This window comes from Gouania willdenowi, chromosome 9, assembly GCF_900634775.1.
Source record: "Gouania willdenowi chromosome 9, fGouWil2.1, whole genome shotgun sequence".
NCBI classification, from domain to species: domain Eukaryota; kingdom Metazoa; phylum Chordata; class Actinopteri; order Blenniiformes; family Gobiesocidae; genus Gouania; species Gouania willdenowi.
This window is the reverse complement of record NC_041052.1, coordinates 19,801,597-19,828,142: the sequence shown is the minus strand read 5'-3', so window position 1 is coordinate 19,828,142 and position 26,546 is coordinate 19,801,597. Positions and strand designations below refer to the sequence as shown.

Sequence of the window (26,546 nt, the reverse complement as noted above, 5' to 3'; positions counted from 1 at the left end):
TTTTTTTTTCCAATAATGTGAATATTGTGTGAAAGTTGCATTGAACAGACTTCTGTTGTGGAGTGATTAGTGTCGGAAGGAAAGTGTCTAAAATATTTAAATTAAATTTATTAAAATGTATAGATTTCAGCAACAAATCAGGAATAGATTCAGCATTTAACAACTGTTTGGGTTTTCCCTGAGTTTGACTTAATTGCATGTGGGACGGGTGGATGACGGAGGGAGGCTTTCATCCCAATGATGACACAGTTCGTATAGTTTCTGTAGCAGCAGCTGCCTTTGTTGTGTTATTGGGTGGTGGGACAGGCGGACAAAGGAGAGCTAAGGAGTGTCCAGGACAGGGTGATGGAGGTCGGCCTGAACCTCTTGACCGCTGGCCCCAGGGCAGGGACTCAGTGTGGTGGTGGCACAGGGGCATCGACAGGGCATGGGAAGAGACTAAGCCTGCATACTGCAGCAGAAAGACAACACTGACCTAACTCTAGAAGACGATTTTATTTGAGACGGTGTGTATGTGTATGAGACAAAGGAGGTCACCCAGTGTTAGCACCGTGTGTGAGAGAGATTTAGTGGGTATAAAAAGCTGGTTGACCTAAAGTTTGCATTGTGTATTTGTGTAAGATTCAGACTTTGACAGCACATCACAACACAAAGATCAGATTTAGCTGGGTGGGGAACACTGGTTGGACAGTTAGCTTAAATCACAAAGGCCCGTGGAGTTAACATTAGGAGGGTGTTTGATGGAGCTCTTTTACACTTGCAAAACTCAACACAGAGTAAAATTATGGATATGTCTCCATGTGGGAGGCCTTGCCTTTATTCTCGTATATTTTGAATGAAAAGAATCTGTCATTTGGAGCTCAGTTCAAGTTTTTTCTCTTCAAACTTGTTTTGGATTCCTGCGTTTTTAAGGTAATTCCAAAAATGAATTGTATATTCTGCTTTTTAAAATTAGCCATATATGACATTGATGTGTTGTGCATGTTTCAGTTGTGTCAATTTAACTTAAATGTATCTGTTTGGGCTGTTAGGAAGGTCAAAATTAGTGGTTGGAGGACAGAATCGGGAAAAGGAAATGACTAGACAGGGTTAGCGTTTAATGTGTCATTAACAGGGACCTCAGTGTTCAAGTGAATGATGGTTTCCGACACAAAGGTGAATTTGGTCGCCCTGCTCCTCCAGACTAAGTACGCCAACGACACTGGTTGCCTTTACAGCAATGCCCTTCTGGGTGACTGGTCAGCTGAAAGGGTTAGTGCTGTTAGCCTGTTTCGATGTGTTAGCTTACCAAAGAGAAGGCCACTCAGGGTTAGTAAAAGGGATCGGAGCTTGGCCAATTGAGTTTAGCATTAGTGTACTTAACAGCTGGGAAGGTTATTGACCAGGAAGAACACAAACATGTTCTTCCTACCCAAACATGGGTGCAGGCCATAGGTTCAACCCTAAAGCCTGTGTGCTAGTGTTGCTGAACCATCATGTTTTAGCCTTATGATCCTAGGTTGAAGGGAAAAGGATGGTGACAGATTTTTGAAAATAAATTGTACATTTATAGAAAAAAATAAATAACAATAATTTTAGGATTTTGAATAATGGTTTTAGATAATTTAATCTTTGTATGTACTTAGCTTATTTTGTTTGTCTTTGTGCAGTGGACTGCAATACTATGAAAAAGGGTTTTCATTCTTTGATCACCCCACCATCACCTTTATATAAACATATTTATTTGGTTATTTATTTTTTAATATTGCCACTTTAGATTACTGAACAGTTTATAAGGCTGCTCTGTTCCTGTTAGTTATTTTCTAAGGCTACCACCAGTGGGCAGTGGCACAAAGCTGGTGTGTATCAGGCTTCAGTGCATCTTTTTACTTCCCTTTTCTTTTCATTTGTTTCTATCTCATTTCAATTTCACTTGCCTGCACCTGTTTCTTTGCCCTTTTTTTCTTTTCACTCTTTTCTTTGCTGTATCTATCTTAGTGTGTTTCAAGGTTTATGTTTGCATCCAGATGTCTCTTTGAAGTCTAAAGCCTAAAGTGTTTCCTGCTAATAGTTTCCTTTTTGATACTTTTCCAATTTCAATTTTACTCTACTATTTGAAAAAAAATCGCATGCACAAGGGCCGATAAAAATATCCGTCTGGAAAACGAGCAGAATTGGCTTCGGAAAGATGGAAACATGTTGAAGTTTAATCCATGTTAAATGTGCTGTGGTTTAGAGACATACAGTATTGATTTAAAAACCCAAATGGTGATCTTATATAAATCGTTTTATTTTTGGTGAATTTCAAAAAATGAATACAGAAAATATACTTAATCTGACTAAAAACTTATGGTTCATGTCCACATTACTTTATTACCTCTTGCAATTCTATATATAAAGGAAGTTGATCGCCGTCGGAATTTGAACAAGTGAATGAAAGACAGATTTCATCATCTGAATAAGTGGGAAAGTGTCATTTTGCCTTTGTCAACACACGGCAGGTGCTAAAGGAATGGGTGTGTGGCAGGTTTGGTGTGGATAGGCACCGATGATGGACACACACGCTGTGTCAACGCAAGACAACCACAACGTGTTAACACTTATTAAGGAAGAGGAGACATGCCGCCTCGAGTAGAGTAGTGTGCGTGTGTGTGTGTGTGTGTGTGTGTGTGACGTGCAGAGGAAGCTGAGCGACTCTGGCCCCCTTAACTCCCTCTTTTTTTCTTAAAGGTCTTTTTGTCAGCACTAAGATAACTTCTTTAGGTGTGCATTTTTGTGCATGCGTGTATGTGTAATGTCCTTCCCCACAGGTTTGTATTGTAGTATGGACTAATATGTGCTCTCAATAGGGATTGTGAGTGGAGAGCCGGACCAGGGTAAAACAGGAATCCTTCCATTTCCTGCTTTAGTTTCAGAGTGCTCCAGACAATAACCACAGTTAATTAAAATGGCTTCAAAGTTGAAGAAGTCACAAGGCTACAAGAAAACTTCCTTTTCCTCATAATGCACTTGTGGTTTGATATTGTTTCATATTTAACTCAAGGTTTTTTTTGGTAAAGATTTTTGAACTTTTAAAAAAATGTAATTTAATTTTAATTTGCAAATTAATCAGAGAATTGAACTTATTTTATTTTGTGCTGCCTTCACTACTTCAGATTCCTGAGCACAGATACACACACCCCGACACACACAGACACATGTATATAAACCCGTTTGCAGTCTTTCATTGAGTGATGTTGCTATCGATTGGGTTTGATATTAAGTGACACGTGGCCTTTGGAGTCCCTAAATGCTACACACTGAGTGAAACCACCATCTCTGAATTCCAATCCTCCGGTTACTTCTCAGGCTTGTCCCTGCAGTGACATTCTCTCTTTTATTATCCCTTTCGCTGCCATTTCTTTCAGTCAGAATTTGCATCCCTTTCCCCAGTCATGTCACACTTTGTGTCCTTGTGTTGTGATGGTATTATTTGCTTATAAATTTTCACTCTTGAGCTAGTTCTTAAACAAGGCCAACCTCCGCCAGACCGGAAAGCACAGGAAGATTTTTAAGCTTTTGTGTAATAGAGATTATCTTCTGGGGTTAGCGTTACACATACGGATACTTTCTTTTACTCATGTGACAGGGCATCAGGTTTTCTTTCTTTCTGGAAAAATGGAGGATGTCATTTATTTTGTCAATTTTCAAAGGGAATGCTAAACAAACTTTTTAAAACATTTTAAAATCAGAAATTGGAGTAATTTACAAAACAAGTTGCTATTTTTCTTGCGTATGTAAATTAATTTACAGATGTGATGAATCGCTGTAAATAGTGGCACATTTTAGTGTACATAATTTGCAATATTTCACTTTGTGTATAGGTATACTGTTTTCATCGTTATTCTTTGTAGCTATTTGTTGAAATTGACAAGAATTTTATGATGATTAATATATTATATGAATTTTATGAATGAATGATTGCCTGGTTAGTACGGTATACTGGTATAATACTTTATTTTGTTTGGTCTCTAATGTTTGTAACTTCTTTTTTTTATCATTCTTTTTTTAGGAAGGCTATGGCGTGATGGTGCTGAATCCCAATGAGAACTACCGTGAAGTAGAAAAGCCAAAAGCAGCTTCACCCTTGCCTTCCCCAAGTGAGCCTTTGGAAGAACCCGCGGAAAAGAGGGAGCGCAAAGATGAAAAAGAGAGCAAAAAGAAGAGAGAGTTCTATGAGAAATACCGTAACCCCCAGAAAGAGACCGAGACGGAGCGGATTCCTATACGGGTACGTAAGAGGGAATGATGGGAAGGTAGGGCAAGGAGTGTTTGGTCAGCCGTGGTGGGATGAGGAATGGATGGATGGATAGATAGATGAATGGTCATCAAACAGACACGCTGTGGAGGGTAGACAAAGCAGCAGTTCCTGGGTCCCAGGGATAGTGGAGGCAAAAAAAGTCGGGCGGGGGGAATTGGGATGAGAAGATGAAGCAAATGAGGAAGTGAAGGAAGGACATCTTGGGTAACCAGGGATGAAGGAAAGATTGAAGGGCGAGAGAGAGTGAGGCTCTTGTGTGGTCAGCCTGTGTGTGAAGAGGTTGGCCGTGCTCCAGTCGCCTCTCAGTAAGCAAGTGTTAACCACATGGCCACCTCCCTCTCTCCTTCTTCCGCTCTCTCACTCTTCCTCTCCCACTTTCCCCTCCTTGTTTTTTTTTTTATTTCTGTGAAATGGTGGGTTGGTCTGTTCCACCACGGCCCTTCACTCTTGTTGACCACTGGGATTATTATCTCCCAAACACACACTCTGCAAACAGTGCTTTTCATCATTTCATAGCGAACATATTAGCACTAATCGTGTACACACACAGATGCAGAGGCACATGAATCAACGCCGTGAGCTGAGCCAGTTGCAGGATGCATGTGCCAGCCTTCATTCAAAAATATTTTTAACACAAGAAGTGGTCGGCTTTGTAGGTTCAGTTTTTTTTGGTATTAAACATTAAGCGCCAGTCGCACAATAATTTCACTAGGTGCCTATCAGTGTCAGAGCAGTTAAAACAAACTAACAAAGCATTTTCTTTCAAATGTGAGGATAACACTCAAATATCCTAAAAACGAATTAGAAACTCAGGGATTGGGATGAAGTAAAATATTAGAGGTTAAAAAGATAAGATAGTGAATGAGGGAGGTGCCTCTTGAATTTTGACCTTTGACCCAGAAGTGAGCAGGATGTTCGTGTGCGCGTGACCTTGCCTTTTATCGTCCACGCCTCCTCCTTCACAACGTTACTCTCCAGTGATCTGCCTCTGTCCACCCAGAATAAGCTGTCACATACACACACACACACACACACATATAGATATGTAAAGGCACACACTGACAAAAGAGTCAGGGAGTTGAGGGAAGAGCTAATAGTGTGTGTGCCTCTTTTTTCCAGCCCTGTTAGACAGGGTGGGTGGTAGATCAAATCAAACCTCTTTAGCGGGGCGGTTTTCATCTTTTTTTCAACTGAATTCACCCAGGACACAATCTCTCTCTCTCACACACATATACGCACTAATGCACAAACACACACAAACTCCCACTGAGTGGCCAGACCACCTGCACACATTTTAAAAGATACAGGTTTAAAATGTTCGTCTCCACTTCTCATAATATCAGGAAATTAGCATGACTACTTGCACTACTGTATGTCTTCTTATTTGAAATTCATTATTTATATTTTCTTTTTTATGGTCACTTCAATACTAGCACCCATACAAATGAATACATTCACCCCAGTGATAGAGTTGAGTTGATTAATACGCTTCCTTACACACATTTTTAAGCCTCAAACTGCTTTTAGGATTTTCAGTTTTTAGCTTTGGGTTCATAGTGTGCAACCTCTCAACCTTATCTAATCCTTTTCTTCTTCACTTCTCCAGATCACACAACACTGGGCCATGTTTAGAGGGCTGATAGTAGAGGAGGAGGAAGGAAAAGAGGGAGGCGCAGAGGGATAGAAAGTCTGATCGGAGGGATGCTGATGAGGGGAAAGAGGGTGGAGGGGCACTTTCTTAGCACTTAGCCATATTGAAGTTTGGGAGTTCACTTTACTCTGAATTTTAGCAGTAATCCAGTTAGCTATTTTCTGTCAGCCAAGCGGAGGAATGGCAGGAACAAAAGGCACATTCATGGGCTTAAGAAGCTTCCAAAGAGTTCACCCAAGGCTGGCTGGCTGGGATTAGGCCAGCAGGCCTTGGAAAGAAGAAGGGGGGAAAAGAGCAAAAGAGACAAAAAACAGAGCTGTGCCTTCTTCTAAGCACTGATTATTTTTTATGAATGACTGAATACTTTTTCATACTTTATTTAGATTTTTCACCATTCAGTTGTGTGGCCATCCATCCATCCATCTGGATATGGTTTAAATCAGCAGACCCGGTCCATCATGGCAGTGCAATGAGCTATCAAACTCCAGTAAGAGGGTAGTAAACCTTTGTACCCAAAGAACACCACAGTCAGTCAGTATTAACAGAAAGAAAGACAGACTTGAAAAAAGTATTGAAATTGTCGACATCAGCATTGCTCTCAGCTTCAGTGCAAAAAAAAAAAAAAAAATGGAACAATCCCTGAAATAATGGTGCAAAATTACTTGCATTTGTTTATTGTAATAAGTCTTCTTTTTTGTGTTCAGCACAAATACAGATTGTGTTATCACAATAGCTGTCTCCTGGTTTTCGACTCATGAGCGATGGACCACGGCTGTTGTTCCATCTTATTCAGATCTGTTTTGGTTGGTACTTAATATGTTTCCTAAAGGAAGAACATCTATAATTTAGATCCTGGCTCTTAAAGACCCATTATTCCCAGCTGCAGAGGTCCACAGGGCCTCATATGAGAACCATGTTCATTGTCCTTGTACGTTTTACAACATCCGTATTGTACAACGAATTGTCTCAAGCCGTTGTGTTGATGTTCTTGCATTCACATCCACACATTTCCAAATGTGACTATAAACAGTAGGACATGTGGCTATGTCCAAATGTTTGACAGATGTCTGATAGAATTGCTTTTGACACAGTGCAACTGTAGTTCTCTATGGGACCGGATTTTTGCTCTTTGTCACCTTCACCTGTTTGCCCCATTCTTTGGCCCTCACATAATTATACATACTGTCAGGGTTTGTTTAACCTTTGATCTGAGTGCGTGCCAAGAAGTAAAGCTCAGCATTTCCAGGGACAGGTAGGAACTTGATTAACCTCTGGTCTTGGTCAGAGGAGAGGTCAATGACCAGGTCTAAAGGGCAGTTTTCTGGCTTGCAATGGGAAGCAAATTGGCAAGATGCCCATTTTGTGTTTATTCCTGTGCTAGCATGATAGTCAAAAACCTTTGACCTGCGTACAAGTGTATCTGTCTTGGTGAACCCATCATTTGTGGTTAGAAACACTGTGCAGGTATGCCATAGTGTGTGTGGCATGTTTTATATTAAAAATCAGTGAGGGCTCATAAAGTTCTTAAAGGGGAGGGGCTCTGTTGGTTTATGTGCTGAATAGTCTGTTGTTTTTTTTGTTTTTTTTGATGATGCGTTACGCCGAGGAGTTAACATCTGTGCACATGCGCTTACCTGTGTGTTTGTGTGTGTTTGCTTGAGGCAGAATCAGTGTGGCTGGTCTCAGATCCCTGCTCCCAATCTTCTAGTCAGGTCAACCATCAAACACATCCATCCTGCCCTCCCTCACACCTCCCCACCCACCGAGCTCTCTGTCTCTGTCTGCTCACAACCCTGTTGTGGATACAGGCTGACCTGAATAAAGACATACACAGGCTGAGGCACTCACACACAGCACCTCAGGGTCATCCTGGAACAAACACAGCCTTGTCTGCCTGCCCGTTCTCCTTTGCCTTATGTCAATTAATGACTTGCAGTAATTTCACCTGACAATCCGGGCGGCAGCAAGCGGCTAGCTGAGATGTCACAGCGATGACCTTTCTGGCCCGCAGACACTCTTTTCTAATAAAGAATCCCGCAAACCCACAGAAACTTCCTTTGTACTTTGTTAATGAGTTATTGATTTGAAACAATGCCCTGGCAAATATTGTCAGAGCAGGCTGACCCTACCAAGGTCATACTTTTTTTTTTTATTGTATACAGTCTGTGCACACTAATCTACACGTAGGATAACATATAGTTGTGCTTCCCTCTCTCTCTCTCTCTTTCTCTCACTCACTTTCCTCTCTTTAGCTCTTTGCCTGCCTCACTCACCCTTTCCCATTCTCCATCCTTTGACTGTAGATTTTCCCTATCTCATTTCATCGTAAAAAAACAAATGCACTCGCACGCACGCACGCACGCACGCACACACACACACACAGATAGTTCCCCCTCTTGTTAGTGTTATAGTCTCGCACACGTTTTTCACCTTTCTCTTCCTTTTCTCCATCTCGTTCTCACATCATTATATTCCCAACTCTCCATAGGTACTATACCTGCTAATTACCCACAATGCCACAGTCATTATTTTCCCATCTCTGCCGCTAATTTGCTCCATACCTACCTTTTCCCACCCTAGCAGGCCCATCAGCTCCCAGACAGCTTCTAGCTTGCCTCAGCTCTCCGTCTGCCTTTACATAGAGTAACGAATGAAACAAATATGAGAAGGGAAGGGGAAAGAAAGGAAACAAGGACGGCAAAGGACCGTGTCTCAGACATTGATTAGAGTACAATTGCAAACAGGTGCCGTGGAGGTCCACTAATAAATGTGTGCACAGATAATTAGACAGTTACACAGGCACGCACATTTACTCTCACGCACGCAAACACATTCCAGCGCTTTTGCTAATACCAGTAACATGTAATTACCTTTATTGCTCAGTTAATATTTTATCATTAGACCATATTAAAACAACCCCGTTCAGAGCTGAGCTGGACATGTGAAATATTAACTTAGTTGATTTGCTCAGTGTGTGGTTTGACAGTAAACAGGGACAGACAGATTGATAGATTAAAAGATCATTCAGACCCATTTTTAGCATGATTACCATGCGTGTTAAAGTGAGAGAGCTACTTAGTAAATAATTTCAACTTCTTCCTCAACTGTTTTATAAAATCTAAAGCAGCGCTGATTAGGCAAATTATTTCTAAGCCAATTAAGTTGTTGAGGGATCCCGTGACACCATCCTGACACTTTTGGCTCATACCCAAAGGTTTCCGAGCGTAAAAAGTGTAACGGCTGTTATCCACTAGACCTGGTCTTTATCCGAAAATCTCCAGCTTCCTCTAAAGTTCTCTGTTTCTGGTGACTAAAGAGGAGAAGCAGAGGAGAGGAACAGGGTGGTTTGCAGTGGTTGTTTGTCATAGTGTGTTGTTGTTGTTGTTAGATTCATTGTTTCCTGTGTTGGTCAAACACTGGGTTTGCTTTGGCATTGGTGTTGTTATCCTGGCTTGAATGCTGTCATTTTTCTGCCTCTTGTTAAAGTAAACAATCACTGGGCAATCACATGGCTACACAACTTTTTGGGAAACAAAAAAGAGAGTTTCAGTGTATGAATTTTGATCCCTGTTGATATTGTCAGACACTTGTTTAAGTGTGCGTGTTTGGGTCTCTGAAATCAAATAATGCATATGAGGAGTGTGGAAGTTTTACATGTAAACAATGGAAAACATTGTCAATGGATTTAGGGAAATATAATCACTTTCTAAATCACCCCTGAATTAAAATTAGGAGTAAATTTTAGATCTCCAAAAGAATAACAACTTTAGGCAACAACGGATGAGTTATACTGTATATAAATGTATACCAAGCAATACATATGCAGCTAAATTCAGAATTTTCTCAGGCATGTCATTGCATTTTGTCAATCGGTTATAATTAACTGTTAGTCTCTAAAACCTAAATTTGTTGGAGACAAAAACATTTTATCTAATAAATTCATAGTGTACTGTATGCCCTATAGATCAATACATCAAAGATCATTTCCTCAAAAAATAAAAGTAAAAGGTTGAAATTGCTGCTCAAAAGTTTGTTTTGATCTCCACTGTAAACATTTGTTGACATTGTCAGAAGTGTTTTTACTTCACTCATACTGTGATTTCATTTGTTTGCCCCCCAAAACCCTGCCAAAGTGACTTCTCAACACATCTCTGGTGTTTTCAAGGTCTGAAAGTCATGACAAAACAATGGCAGATGTTTGTTTTGGGTTTGCATGGAAAGTTCTGCCTCCGGCTGAAATTGACTGCCTGAGTTGAGGTGATATCACGGGGATGACCGGGAACAAACTCAAACTCAAGAATGGTGTCAAGCAAATCATTGTCTGGTGAAGAAACACAATAAATTACTGTAAGAATGAAGGAAAACTCTTCTATGTATCTGTTTATGGGACTGTACGTCTCACTATCCAATGCGCAAAACATTTTCGAAAAATGGCAATAAACGGAGATTTTGCGATTGAGAGGAAAACATAAACATTTCACAAATTGTTTTGCAAATGAGCTTCAATTTATTGATCTGAGGCCTACACTTTGCCTCTCCAGCAGCTTTAACCATGAAGAACTTTTTTAATTAAGTTTTTTTTTTCCCATACCCTGCTACAACTTATGCACAGCAATGTGTGTTTTAGAAGGTCAGGCATCACATTCAGAACTTTCTACTTTAAAGCTGATAAAACTTGTCAAACTCTTTTTTTGGTTTCCTTCTGTTCAATGTTCACAGGGATGCGCTACACTCTTCTGTGATGTAAATACTCCTCTGTCTCTTTCTCTCTTTTGCTCATTATTACTGTCATTTTTTCCTCTCTTTATGATGAGAGCTAGCTGTCAGCATCTAGACTCCTTTTGGTCTTGAGACTGTCTCAGGCGCAGATTTGTATTCCATGTTCTTTGGAGAGACAGTATAGCATCTCTATAGAGCCAGCAAAGGCACACTAACAGCTCTCTTCCTGTCCCTTGACAGTCGTGGATTAAGGATGCTAGCAACAGGTGTGTCACTGAATACTGCTCTGACAGTGCTGGCAGATGCGTGCGCACACATAAAAGCCTCCACTGTGGGGAAAACTGGATGAAAAAAATAAGAAAAGAATATGTGTGAGCGCTGGTGACAAGAACTCTGTCTCACAGGGTGATGTGTTCCACTGTCGCAAATTAACCCCAAGAAATAATTGCAACAGTATGCAAATGTTTAGATAACACACCACATGCCAGGTAGTCAGCCAAATGACTACCTGCTGCTGAGGGAAAGACTATAAATGTGCTGTTTCGAGGAGGGCTTTTATAATATACTACTAACAATCCCATAATGGATATGATGATAATAATATTTTTAGTTTTTTCACAACTACAAAACGTTCTTTATCATATCTTTGCAAACACACAAAAAAGGGTAATTTGTGGTGGAGCAGGGAGAAATCTAAAACGCAGCATAGTAGTGTTAGTGTGGTGTACATTTTGATAATGTTCTCACATGATATTTACGTATTTACGGTACTTAGTTTCTTGTACAGTATCATTAGCCATTACCATGGTAACCCCAGTCCCCACTGGCCAGTGTACTTTAGTTTTCCTACACATTTGCTTGTTACTTTACAGTTCTTCATTTGTTTGTTTTTCTGTTAGCAGGATTACGTCATAAGTGCTTTTGAGGTTTTTGACAAAATTTAACCAACCATAGACCTTACACCATGGAAGATTCCGTTACATTTTTTAGAGGATTTGGATAAATATTCTGGTTGTGGATCAGTTCGAAAATCAAAAAATCCTTATCTCTTACCGCTGCTGTAATTTTTTATTGTGATTATTTTTTTTAATGGGGTGTAATAGATTTTCTTTTTCCCAAGCCTTTGATCATGGTAACATGATCAGGAGAACTGCCAAAATCTGGCAAAGAAGATATTTGTTGCTTGCAGTAGGTTTGAGCTCTCTGAGTGCTCTTAATGTTTGTGAAAACCGTCTTATTGTTGTGTCACACTCTGTGATTATCTTCCTGCCTGCTCTTTCTTTTAGAAAGATACTGAATTTGAATAAATGTTACTTTTTGTTTAAGCTACATTTGTTTAACTCAAGGCCCGGGGGCCAAATCTGGCCCTTCAGAGCATCTGATTCAGCCCGCAGGAGAAAGTGAAAATGACAGAGAAAATATAAATCATTGTTCAAATTACCAAATAATTCAGCTGTAAATTGTTGTTAAAAGAACAATAAAATTATTCCACAAAATGTCCCCAAATGAAATAAAAAATTGGTCAAAAAAATCAAAGGACATTGAAGTATACTGTAATTCCATACTTTGTCTAATTTATTTCTTTGTCTAATTCGCGGCCCACTTTGATCGAACTGGTGCGTATTTTGCCCCTGAACTAAAATTAGTTTGACATCCCTGGTTTAAGCAGAAGGTTGCCACATTTAAAAAAAAAAATGAAGTTTATTTTTTGTTGTAAAATAAAAAAAAATTTTATTTGAAGAGCAAAAACTGTCAATTTTTCCCCTTATGGCCATAAAGGGGGTGTTAGGCGTATACAGGTGGCATCAGAAAGACAGTCGATAAGAGGGATGTAGAGGGATGTGTAAGCAAGCTAATGAAACTGGCGTTAGAGATGAAGAGTGACAGAGTGGCAAAAAGAGGGAGGGAGACTTCAAAGGACTTTGATGTCACAGCCTCTCAGATAGACAACATTTCTTCAGCTGGCAAATCCGCACACATTACACTGAGAGCACAAACTTGTACACAAATTCAAAAGAGTAAGAAGGCCAGGGCAGAGCAAAGTTGCCTGCTCTTGCATCACACTCAGTGGATGGAGGTTAGCGCTGACACTGCAAGAGCCTCATGATAATCTAGCGCAAGCACAAACACACTGACAGGTTAATTTACCCCAAGACAAACACAGTAACAAAAACACACAGTGGCACATCATCAAATAGTACAGGCACACACAAACTTGTACACAAGAATGTGTAAACAAAAGCATCACATTGAAATACTAGTTTATTTATTTATATCTAATAGAAAGGGGGTTGGTTTCCTTTATTCACTGAAATTTGCCATAAACACATATTAAATTAAAGCTGCAAGCAGCGTTGAACAGGCCCTCGCAACCACAACCACCTAAATATGAACTCTGATAGTATTCTGACTGTGAACACTCTCTATTACTGTAACAAGGAGTCTTTTTTGTTTTTTCTACACATAATTAGGTATGTATATAATTTTAGGCAGATTTGAAATATTTACAGTCAATAAACACACTATGCACTTTTCTTTATAGACTGTATGCTTGTCATTTCTATATTTGTGCAAAATGTTTTGTTTTTAGTCAAAAAGGTACATGTATTGGGATATCTATTGTACAAATGTTTTGTCGTTGTTTCTTTAGTCTTTGTTAACAAAAGAATTCCATTGGAAATCAATCCTCAAAATCAATATCACAAGCTCATTATTGGTTGCCCTTTCCCGCCTGTACTTTTATTATTGTTCTTTACAGCCTCAGTTAAAGGTTTACATCTGAGGGTAATTAAACCTGTCTACTGGTGACACGACCCTGCATTTGTGCAAGTTCAATGCTACTCATGCAGATGAGGGCAATAGCAGATGTACTTAGCTTGGGATTTTGGTCGAGAGTGCATTAATGTGTTGTTTCTTTTGTTTTGTTTTTCCTTTGGTTTTCTCTTTGCATCTCCCTGTTATGCATTTCATCACTACTGTTTATATGTGTGTATTTAATCATCAGTGTGACACAAAGTAAGAATTTACTGTTATGTCATCATGCTAATTGAGTGTTTAAGGCATATTGAGGGCAATCGTAATATGCAAGACATTGATTTGCTGGAGTGTGGCTCTTTGTAGAAATCACCTCAGGCTATCATTACTTTTTTGTCTTTGTTCATTTTTGGGGTTGGCCCTAGAGTAAGGTTTGGATACATTAAAGAATCAATAAAGTTAATCACTTTATTGATGCTTTATTTACTTAGACCGATGTTAATCCTTTTCTATTGCAGCATTAATTAGCTTCTTTGGCAGTGTTTAAAAGCATCGAAGTTCACTTTGAGTTTTTGATTTACGTGTGTTTGTGTGTTTTCAGGAAAATGGGTCTTCTGAAGAACACGTGCTGTACGTGTGGGACCACTTTGTTTTCAAAGCCGATGCCAAGGATGTCTTCATCATAGCCCACAGCTATGGAGGATTGTCTTTCGTTGAACTGGTGAGTGTTTCAGTTTTCCGCTTGTCCTTTCCACCTCCCACCACCAAAAAGACACATTGAAACACACAAAGTAGTCTAAAGTCTGATCATAGTTTAGATGAACTTTTGTGAGAATGAACAAGCTTAAGCAGCAGTAGAGTGACTAAAAGTGTATGAAATGATTGATGAAAAATGTATGTAGTTGCTTTAGTTATGTGGCTCCTCCTTTGTGCACCAAGTGTAGGCAAAAAAGTAAAATGGTACAAATATTGGATAGGTCACCTCAACATCAACTGTGTTTTTGAGGAATAAATTGCAAGAGTTTAGTGGATTTTACAGAATTATTGGTGCAAAGGGGAGGGTGGGAAAGAAGAGTTTGGAAAGCTACTTGTCTACAGTGTGGGTATATGTGGGTTATTTGAAAGTTTTATAGGAGACCATGTCCTCCTCCCTTCTTTCTCTCACAACCCATGAACAAAAGGGCCTACAGGAATTTACAACCTAACTGTTAAGAATTAACAAGGAAAACATTCTAAAAGTGGACACAGATTTTTGATACAATTTTGAAATTGATTTCTCCTACACGGTGTCATTAACTCTTATATTCACAGGAAACCCAGACATTCTTAGAATAAGGTAACATACAGTAAAGTCACAGTTAAGTGTTTTTAATGAATATCTGCTATTAACATTGCAAGCAGTATATTGTGCTTAGTGTCAAACTGACCAGAAAATTATGGTCTTAGCTCTCATCTTGCTTTGAAGGTTATAATATAACTGTTATGAGTTATTTTCAAATTTATTTTCCAAAGAAGTTTTTATCCATTCATGAACACACCCATGCACAACCCCACAAATCACCCAAAGCAATTTGATTGGCTCCCGCAAAAACATCAACCAATGGTAATTGCTTAGACCCAGATACAGTATGTCATCACCATTATAAGACCAAACGAAAAATTCAAATCTTTGGATTTTGTCAGGTAACCACATTGCGATGTACTTTTTTATTTTTTTTGTAACCTCACAGTATTTTGTTTTATTAGACTTTAACAACGCTTGCGCGCTCCAGAGAAAAACCTTTGGTTCCCACCGCTGTGAACTGAACAACTGAACCAACACTAGAATAAAGCCTGCACGTGCTGAACAAGGACCAGGCTTGTCAGGCCTCTCACAAGCCAGAACCAGTTGAATCCTGCTGGCTCGGAAGCGAGCTGTGAAACCAGCTTTAAAACCAGTCGTGAAACCCGTTGAGGAACCAGCCAAAGGCTGACCAAGTCCAGAACCGGACAGGTTGGACGCAGTCAGTGGTCCACAACCGCGCCTTACGGCCTCAGACTTTCTTCACCAGCCCACTCTGCCACAGAGACGGACCACAGACTTGGTCATCAGAACTTGAGGTACTCTCTGGATTAAGCTTGGGCAGTAATACAGTAATACCAGATACCGCGGGTTCATAGAAATAGCAACGGTATCAGTTTCAATACTGTCATTTAAAAAAACAAATGCAATGCACTTCCCTGTGACTGCGCAGGGTCTGCCCCTTTGAATAAGCCTACAATCTGAGTGAACTCATCCTTTAGTAACTCCATAAGTTGATCATTTAAACCGCAAAAACAGCGCTGTTAATGATAAGTGCTAAAGAAGAAGGAAAAAAAGCGATCAGTCCTCTCGCCTGTCACTCGGCTGCATAGAGACAGACACACACACATACACACACACACACACACACAGTTGTGTTCGGTGTGAACGCACCCTGACCCTTACGTCATATTTTTTAATTAGTCACAGTAATACCATATACCGCGGTAAAATAAGGAAGAGGTTTGGCGGTATCAAAATGTGGATACCACCCAAGCCTACTCTGGATCTCTAATTCCAATTGGGCCTAAAAATAATTAAAGTCACATAGCTCTCATCTCCATGTTGATCTATCATAGTTCTCTCTCTCTCTCTCTCTCTCTCTCTCATGCACGCGTGCACACACACACACACACACGCACACACAGGCCACGTTTACATAGGAGCTTTAATTCCTCTTTAAAGCGGAATAAAAGTTAACTCCTCTTTAACCTGACCTTGTAAACACTTAATTCCTAATGCTATTTAATTCCAAAATTAAACTTAATTCTGAATTAGGTGGCTGGTTTATTCCATTTTCAATTCTGCATTAAATAATTCCTCTTTCTTGTAAACAGTTAACAACACTGAATTCCGCTTTAAGTTAATTCTTGTTGTTTTGCACATGTGCGACTTGCAGCGATGACATGCTGGGTGACAACATAATCCAACATGGCGGCTCAGAATATAGCCGACACTATAAGAGCCTTAAAAGACATGGATATAATGATAAAAGGGGATGGACGGAGGCACAAACATGTGGACATTAACACGGACACATTGACTTAGCACACACATGGAGATCAGCAAACGGAACGGCTTCATTGGATGGATGAAGCCTGTTCACCGGAGATGGAGTTAATGCGTCCCCGTTCTGCTGCACAGGCTTTAATATCACCAAGTTTATCATTGCACCAGTTGTTAGAGCGACTGTCATTACCAGGGAGCAACTATTTATTCATGTTTATTGTTTTCCATTGTTTCCATATTGTTTACCGGTGATTAGTTCCTCCCTCGTTTCCGCTCCGCGGACCAAAGTGTGTTATTGTCGAGCTGTTGCTTCAAAACTGCAATCAAAATAAAGGTGAAAACACTTCTCATGTGTAGTCTTTTGTGTTACAGCCGACAATAAAAAGTTTGTTGTGTGTTTTTCCCGATAGACGTGATCGACGTGATACGTCATGTTCACCCCCTGTCCAATCAGCGCTTTTTCAACCCCCAGACTTAAAGCGGGATTAATTAAAGCAGAATTAATTAAAGCCAAATAAACCGGCTTTCCATGTAAACCTCAATTTGGAAATTACTATTTCTATGTAAACACGAAGCAGAACACTTTAATTCCGAATGATTTAATGCGGAATAACTAATTTTCAATTAAAAAAAAAACATCATCTAACCGTGGCCACTGAAACCACACTCCGTTTCATTTCTTTATGTCTTTCTTTCTTTTACTTTTATTTTGAAAGATACTCAAGCATTTATCCTTAGCTTAGTGAGCGTAGCGCTCTTTTAGTTATTGTGTAAATAGGTTTAACTTGTTTGATTAATAAATATTTATACTTTTACTATTTGCCTGTGGTTTATGCAATAATGCAATATAATATGGTTTACTTATTGGAGAGTAGACTGTTTGACAATAATTCACACCCTGAATGACAAGGTATTAATAACTATTTATAACTAGTGATCCAAGACACTATAAACTAAATCTTGGATGGCACCTCATGACAAATTAATGTAATAATAATTATAATTAATATTATAGTTCTTATCACTCCTTGTACCTCCTTGTATACAATTTACAGTGATGTCAAGGGTTCAGCACTATATATTGACATCTACTTACATTTTTTGTTCTTCTCTGATACAATATATACTGTATGTTCCTTCTTTAGATTCTTCAGGTTTGATTTGTACCTTTTAGGATTTGTTTCTAAAAGGTAAATGAACTTATTTTACACTTTCATTATCACAGCAAATTTAGCCATTGGATGGACAGTTATTTTTAAACTTGTTACTTCATACTAGCAAAACCATGTATGCTAACATGATTTAGAGTCTCTACATTTCCCATATTGTGATGTTTGTCTCCTTGTACCCTGCAACAGACTGATGTCGTGTCCTTGGTGTACCTCACAGTGTGTGTTAGCTGGAATAGGCATTAGCAGACCTTGTGACCCAGGATTAAGCTAGGGCAGGAGATGAATAAATAATAGTTTATCTTCATGGACCATAGTATTATTTATTTTATTCTGATGTTTTATTATTGAATTTTCCTCATAACTTTCCAGTTCAAGGTCTTGGGGTTCCTCAAATTTTAACTTATTGTCAACAAGTTCTGTTGATTGTCAGCTTTATCACAGCAACATCTGACCTAACTCAGCCATCTTTATTAGTAAATCTATCTAAAAAATAATACTCCAACTATATATTGCATGTAATAAAGGTAGTAATGACTTGCATTTATCTTTTCTAATGTTTAACATTACAATCCCATTGGTCAAGTGGAGCATCCAGTCTGCCCACACTGCTCATTGTTTTGCTGAAGGAAACATGACTCAAACAAGATTCAAAGTGGGCTAACAGCCAAGGTACTGCTGCTACATACAGTATTTTGTATTTTGGACAACTTTTCCTCCAGGCTGCTTGCGTGATTAAATAAAGGTTTGCTTCTACTGCTGCTACAGCCATAAGCCCAGGTTAAAAAGAAGATATTTTGTAGTTCACTATTTCAAAATTGTTATATAACACAAGACTATAAGTTGTCGGCTCTGAGATTCGTTCTTTTACATTTTTTTTGCTAAATTGGTATTAGTATATGGTTAGGCAAGTTGTGTTATAATACTGAATTACATACTGTACCTTCTTGTTGTGCTATTCTATTATCTATAGCTAGATAAGTTACATGCTGTAGTGTCTTGCACACAGGAAGAACGCAGTGCAGGGAGGATACAGCAAGAGAGGGATTAAAGGTGGACACTTGTCCCAATGGGCGTTCCAGCAATATCATATTTTCCGTTTTTTTTTTTCCAACTGCTCTTTTTTGTATTTTGTAATTTTAATTTGCCTGCTAAATATTCATGCAGTGTTTTGTCCATGACAGCTTCAGAATCTCCTGGGCTTTCTCACTGTGTGACGAACACTAGCTATTCTCTAGCTGTTTGTATCTTTCTGCCTCTGTGTTTTTTTTCCCTCTCTCTCTCTCTTTCTCTGTCTGTTATGCTCTGTGTGTGCATGCCTGAATTCCCGTGCATGCGCGTGTGTAAACGCCCAAATGAGGTTCTAACCATTCTTTTGTGTTATGTCCTTGTCGTATGAAAACGCCCTTACAAACCTGCATATAGGGATGCATATATTATCATGAATAAAAGTGGTTGCAATATGGGAAAGGCAACAATAAAATCAAGACTCAGTTGCCAGTAGCTCTCTTTTCCAGCCACTCCCGGCCTAGAACATATGAAACAGTTGTGATTAATCTCAATGCAGAGTCGCTCCCTGAATCACCACCCTCCTGAAGTATGCAAGACCATTTTGAAGCAACCAAAAGTATACATGACAAAGTAAGTTGAAAGGCCGTTCTTTCCTTTTATTTTTTAAAAGTTAAGATACATCAATGTATTGTTTGATTATTAAATACATAGTTAAATGAAACATTCATATATGTTAACCTTTAAAAATAAATGAATAAAATAACAACTTTCAACTTACTGTTGTATCCGAAGCAGCGCATATTGATGACGTGTGTATTTCCGGTTTCCTCAAAAAACAACGCAATGTCGTGTTTTACGGCTAGTTGCCATCGATTCTGATGACTTTTGTTTTGAAGCCTGAGGCTGTGCCATTTGACGACGCTAGTTTTGGTAAGTGAGGTTGTTAGATTTGACTTGGGTCCATTTGGTCTGACAAATGACAGGTTTTCCTGATCCCTGATACCTCACTCTGAGACCTGAGGATGTCCTAAAATGTCACCGTACTGCTGTCCAAACAGCCCTGCACTGGGCTGCAACTTCTTTTTTGTTGTTCAATTTTTAGGAGGGACACCACTCCTGCTGAGTATCGCTCTATGTCCCTGCTTTCACAATGATATGACCCTAAACTATCCATAGGATTAGCCACCATGTGCCAACTGAGCTAACATGTTGTTTAGAGCTCTACGCGTACAGTAGGTTAATCTAACAGGAGTTTGTGGTGGAAACCACCAGCTACTGCTAAACGAAGCCTGAGCAATGGTTTTACAGAAGCAGGTAACCCAGCTGAAATCTTTTGAAAATCACTTACATGAACTTGCTGACGCCATATGGCTGCAGTGCACATCTGATGGCATTAGGTGCTGATCAGTCCACATCAAAACAAGGCATGCTAAAGACTATACTGCATACTAACCTTTAAGAATATCCCAATCACTATTTTTAAGTTTAAATCCCAATTTTTCCAATCTTTTTTTTGTTTGTGTAGCCTCAAGACGATTTAATATCGGAACCAAATGTTGCATGGTCCAATTAATCAAACGTAATATTTATTCATAATATTGCTTCAATCTGTTCAGGTTTTTAAACTTATTTTGGCATGTTTCTGACATACAATTCTGCCATCATTTCAGTTGACTTGATGAGTCAAAATGTCTTAGCATTTCTTAAAATGTGATTGGCTGTTTCTCTGATTACTAGGAATACAATAATCTGTACTGCTAGCTATATGTTGTTCAGTCCAGTTCTGGAGTTTAGCAGATATTTGTGCGAACCTTATAAATCTTCTTTATGGCCACCATTTATGGCTTATTCTGCCTGGATAATGTAAGGAGTTCTTATATATGACAATTAATTAATTGTAATTTAATTAGAGGTGGGACTCCATTAAAAAAATATCTAAATAATTACAGACTTTGTAATTAATTATTTCAATTTCAGTTTTTCTAATTTAAATGCATTTTGGTATATGACTGTATAAATGAAAACAATAAGTAAGCTATTTTCATGCTTTTCTGGATTTTTTGTAAACTTTCTAAAACAGTGCATTCCAGAGAAGTGGAAACTGAACAGTACAAAACAGTTAGAATATCCCTGGCATGAAATGAATAGACCAACTGATGAAGTGTATGAATTTTGTTTGAAATTGTCTATCTGCATAGTCGTTGATACATTGGTAATTTGGATCAGATAATGCTATCTGTGTCACCACAGCCCCACATCTTATACCACCGAGAGTGGTTGACTGTTCACTACAATATTTTATCGTTTGTTCATGTATCAGTCACGGACTTATTCATTTTGGCTCTGAACCCTGTCATCTTGTCGGCCGTAGGGTGTGGATTGGCCACACTGCATGCTCGGACTAGGACAGTTGTCCAAGCCAGCTGACCAAGACTTGCCCGAGACCAGAATGCACAATTTAAAAAAATATATAAATAAATAAAATTATGACAAGGTTCGACAGTTAAATATAATTCTCTCTTTAATTTCAATTTCTTTTAAATACATTTGACGGACAAAAAAGGTGCCTGCAAAAAAGTAACTAAAATATTAAAACTACTACTGCTATTGATAAATTTACAATTATTCTACATATTTGAAAACAAGATTTTTATGTCAGCTGAATGTACAGCAAGTGTTTAAAAGCATTTCTGCCAAGAAATAACGATTCTCGATTCTGATTCTCTGAGTTGTGCAGGTCAAGAGGTCACAGATTTCACAAGATAATTTTTTTGTTTGAAAAAGCCTTTACACAGCATTTTTATTAACTCACTTAATTGATATAGTTTAATTTGGTTGCTGTAATGTAACTAGGATATTCCATTACAAAGGTCCCCAACTGTAACTGTAAAAGTGAAACTTGCTGAAATAAAACTACAAACAAGTTGGCATCAGTCTAAAAAACAAAGAGCTACAGGTAGATGTGAAACTAAATAAAACAAACTCAAACCCTGGAACAGTCATGTGACAAATTAATCAACAGTTCTTGTTGAGAAAGATTATTATTATTATGGATACAGTGGAAACATAAACTATAAAAATAATTATATTGTGAACATGTTTATATTGTAGGGAACATATTACATACATAAATGTAACTGGAGTCTAAAGCCACAAAAAAACACCACTTTAAAAAGATAATAGACTAATATAAGACCTCTTTACAGTTATTTGAGTCATTCTGTGCTTGTGCGACTTGCGGCGCTGACGCGCTGGTAACGACATAATCCAAGATGGCGGCTGCCCGGACTACAGCCGACACTATTTAATAAAAGCCTTAAAAGACATGGATATAATGAAAAGAGTGGATGGACAGAGGCATAAACATGCAGACGTTCACATGGACACACACAAACTTATTAAACACACACGGACCTCGGTACATACCTGTCAAGTTTTTAATTTTAAATTTGACGCCCACTACGAGCCGTCCCACCCGCTCAACCAAGCAGTATCTCTTATATTTTAAGACAAGTGTACAATAAATCTAAAATACCCACTTGTCAACCACTTACTAAATACATTTATGTGATCAACCTTTATTAACATTTAAATGCTGTGAACATTCCCACTAGGGCTGGGCGATATACACCAAAACTCATATCTCAATATATTTTCTCAAAATGGTGATATACGATATAAATCTAGATAATTTTATCAAGTAAAGTCTGACCAGAAAGAAAATTCTGGGTTAAATTTGCTGATGCTAAATGCCACACAGGAACATTTATTAGCAAACAGCTCATCAATATGTGCACTCATTAATCCATCTAACTGAGTTTTACATGTTGTTCTGAGAAGTAAAAGCAGCGACTCCTAAAACTAGTGTTTTGATGCATAATAAGCTATAATATATATATATATATATATATATATATATATATATATGAAATATTATAGTTTTCAATATCGCCAAAATAGAAAACTCGATACATCTTGAATCTGGATATATCGCCCAGCCCTAATTCCTAAATTATAAAACAGCCTAAATAAAAACAGAAATGTGTATATGAAGCACATGTGTTTATTTAATATACTTAAAGTTTATATACAAATCAACACTTTGCATATTTATTATTAATTTCACATTGTTTGTCTTTAAGTTAGACATTAACATTTTATTTTCATTATATATTTTATTATAATTTCTCATGCTCACTCATGTGGTTCTCTGGTATTCACTAATGACTTATTAGACACATTTATTACAGACTTTACATTCTTCAACACTTTATAAAGCAGTGTATATTTGTGGCGCTTGTGATTGGCTGATTTTTCATGGTGACTTACGTTGTTCCTTCTGCTGTGGTAGACGTTAAAATCTCAGTTATTAATCTAACAGAACGTGTAACTGTGTCCCATCCTGCTGCTCTTTAGGAAGATAAACTCTCTGTCCCATTCCACAACATATTTACACCAGTTCTTTGTTTTTTTCGCCGGAACGTCTTCATTCATTCATCTCTTTTCTGAGTTGTTTCTGGGTTTGTTGCCGCTGTCAGCACTAATCTCGCGAGAACTGCCACCAAGCCAGGCCATTTCAGGTGGCAGTTCTCGCGAGGCTAGTGACGGCATTCAGTTTAGTGAGGTATCTTTTATTTATTACATTAAAATATGGGATATTTACGGGAAGATGGTGGGAAAGAGGGGTAAAATGAGGGAGTTTCCCGGTCAAAACGGGATACTTGACAGGTATGCCTCGGTAACACGAACAGGCTCCACCGGCCGGCAGGCACTCGGACCCAGAGGCTGCACAGGCTGTAATATCATCAGTTTACCATTTTACCAGTTGTTAGAGCTACTATCTTCACCAGGGATTTAATATTTATTCCTGGTGATTGTTTTCTGGAGTTTTTACCGGTGATTAGTTTCTATCTCCCTCGCGCTCCGCGGTCCAAACTGACACCGTAGCCACACACACACACACACACACACACACACACACACACACACACACACACACACACACACACACACACGAGTGTGTCATACGCGTCACTCAGTCACATTAGGGAAGGTTGCGGTCATTATACGGGGTGGATTAAAGAATGAATAAAGGATTGTTTTATCCTGTTCATGTTATTATCACATTATAAAAAAGTAGCAGGAATTAGTGCTGGTCTCGAACGGTCTTGGCGGAAAATCCCGAGTCCGGGCAGCCCGAGTCCGAGACAAGACCGAGTCAAAATGCTTCAGAGTTCGAGACGAGACCGAGACCTTTAAAATTTGGTCGCGAGACCGGTCTCGACTACTACAACACTAGTAAGCATTGCTCATTATTGCTGGGTCTCTCTCAACTATAACCATGTACATAGTGGTCATACAACCACACAAGCACTTTGATACATACCCATACAGTCCACTTAATTGAGGAGAAAGTGGTCCAGTGGGAGGGGAGGGGTGTGCACATTAGCTAGTGAGTGTAGAATGGAGCCTTGCAGGATGAACCGTTTGACACATGAGGAGACCCAAAGAAAACAAGCTGTCTGTGGGTTAATTACCACCCCCCGTTTGCAGTTAATAAATACATTTCTGATGAAGCACATCAAAAAGGGTATGCCATTAATTTCTTCTTCTCATTCCTTTTTCTTCGGAGCATGTTAGCCTCTCTTTAGAATGCTCAAGTGTATAAATGCAATTTGATTTTTTTTCTTTCTTTTTTTTTTCTTTTTTTTTTTTTTTAAATGCTTCACACTGTGTACTGACTAATTATAGATACATCAAAGATTAACTAACTGCCTTTGAATTAAAGTGCAAGAGACAGAGGTTTTTGAGGCTAGTAACACCATACATTCTTTCTGTACTTGGTCCCCAACCGATATTGCCATTTCCTTCTTTATATTGTATCAAAGCGCTGGAGGACTCTCTCCATCAAACGAAACTGTATGTTGCTACATATGTCAAACTCAAGGCCCAGGGGCCAAATCCGGTTCTTTAAAGGATCCTATGTGGCCCGCAAGAGCAGGTAATAATGACAGAGGAAAAAAAATCTCCATTATGTTAATTACCAAATATTTCAGTTTTCAGTGTGGGTCGTCCACAGTTGCGGCTGGTGAAAAATATTTTAGGGGGGGCTGTGCTGCATCAAGTCAAAAGTCAGTTTCAGTAAGCATCCCGATACAACTGAACAGAAACGGCAGGTTATCAGTGCCCTGTGAAATAACAATTATTTAATGCCAGTATTAATAACTTGAGGCATTTTTGCACGAAACAAACATTGCAACCAAAATTTTGGCAATAAATCACTTCATTTACTACACTATTTATGTGTGTGTGCGCGTGTTTGCATGTGTCATTTTTTGAACTGGAATTTTGCCCTTCTGTTCTTCTGTGTGACAAAGCGCTCAATGACCTTTGTATTGAAGTCAGGAATGTTTCTGATGAGTTTTTTTCTCCATGGAGAGCATGGCCAGAGCATTCAGGTGATCCTGCACCATGGTGTTCCTCAGGAAAGTTTTGATTCTCTTTAAAGTAGTTGTCATGGTTGTAATGATGAGAATCTTAAGAAGATTTTCAGTCTTAGTGAACATGCCCTGACGGTTGTTCTCCATGAAAGAATGGAATAGAGTCAGTACACCACTGCAGGCCTTTAACTCGTCGTGCTCATAGATGAGGGAAAGCTCTGTTCTCAGCTTGGTTTTGTTCAACATTGGGTACAAAAGCTAAGTACACATTGTAAATAATGTCATCAGTGTTCTCCTACAAGATGAGATCAGTGTCTGCCTTCCTCAGTAGCTGCACAGTTATTAGAATATTGCATAATTAAAACAAATGTGTCACTCTTATTATTACTCAGGAATTGAGGACAGTAGATAGAGAAATATAGCGTATAGTAATTTTACATATCCATAAATTAAAAGGTATGTAAGATAAAAACACCTATTGGGTGTCTTGTAAACAGGACCGTAATATTGCAGCTTACCTCTGAAGCCAGCTGCTGTTGTTCTCCCTGTCCAAATTTTTGTCCTTTGTGGAGTGCTGCTCAGAGAAGGAATGGAGTCCCTAATCAGAAACACAGGTTAGCATCCACAGTCACTCTTTCAAAACTAACTTTTATTACAATAATGATAAATGATTATTCACCTGATCTTTTGTATGCTGTTGGTGAACGTCTGAATGACTTCTGTGATGTAGACAGTCGATGTTCCTCTTCTGCCGCTGGTTAAATAGCATGTCCACATATAGCAGGATCTTGTGAAACAAGGCCAGGAGAAAGCAGAAATCTTTTTCCTCCAGCATTCTCACAAAGCCCCCTGCCTCTCTGACAGTGATTGGATCAAAGCCACCAGAGTTTCTGATCGATTGGAAACACTTGATGAGGTCATCCTTGTGTTCAAACACTGTGTTAACAGCACGGCTATTAAAGATCTATCTGGTTGTTGAGGTCCCTGGAAGTCTGTGAGCCACAATATGGTCCAGCACAGTGGTTCGCTTGAATGAGCAGGAGAAGAACGCGGCAAATCCACCAAGGTCTGAAAAAAAAACTTGACTCTGGGGATGTGTGATGTTGCCTGTGGCATGAAGACATTGAGCTGATGGGCATAGCAGTGAATGTAGTGTGCTCCTGCGTACACATCTGTTACCTTGCGCTACACTCCACCTGTGGCTCCTCACATTACTGCAGCCCCATTATAGGCCTGGGCGTTCAGCTGACCCTCCTGTCCAGGAGGGAGGAGGATGCTCAGCCTCTCCAACAGCTCTGTGGCGATCGTGTCAGCAGCAGCATTCTCAAGAGGGATGAACTCAAACGCTCTTGAATGTTGTGACAAGTGTCAATGTATCTTAGCACAAGCTCCACCTGGCAGCGGGTGGAAATGTCAGTTGTCTCATCAGCCTGAATAGCAAGATAATCCACAC

At 39.0% G+C, this 26,546-nt stretch overlaps 1 protein-coding gene across 2 annotated transcripts in view; it reads left to right on the top strand.

Moving 5' to 3' along the window:
• The window catches only part of arb2a (ARB2 cotranscriptional regulator A), a 159,622-nt gene that overhangs the window by 63,331 nt on the left and 69,745 nt on the right, over positions 1–26,546 (top strand). For both annotated transcript variants that reach the window (XM_028457060.1, XM_028457059.1), the window contains exons 7-8: positions 4,031–4,249; positions 14,005–14,124. In XM_028457060.1, coding sequence (XP_028312861.1) covers positions 4,031–4,249; positions 14,005–14,124 — 339 coding nt within the window. The remainder of the gene's footprint in view (positions 1–4,030; positions 4,250–14,004; positions 14,125–26,546) is intronic.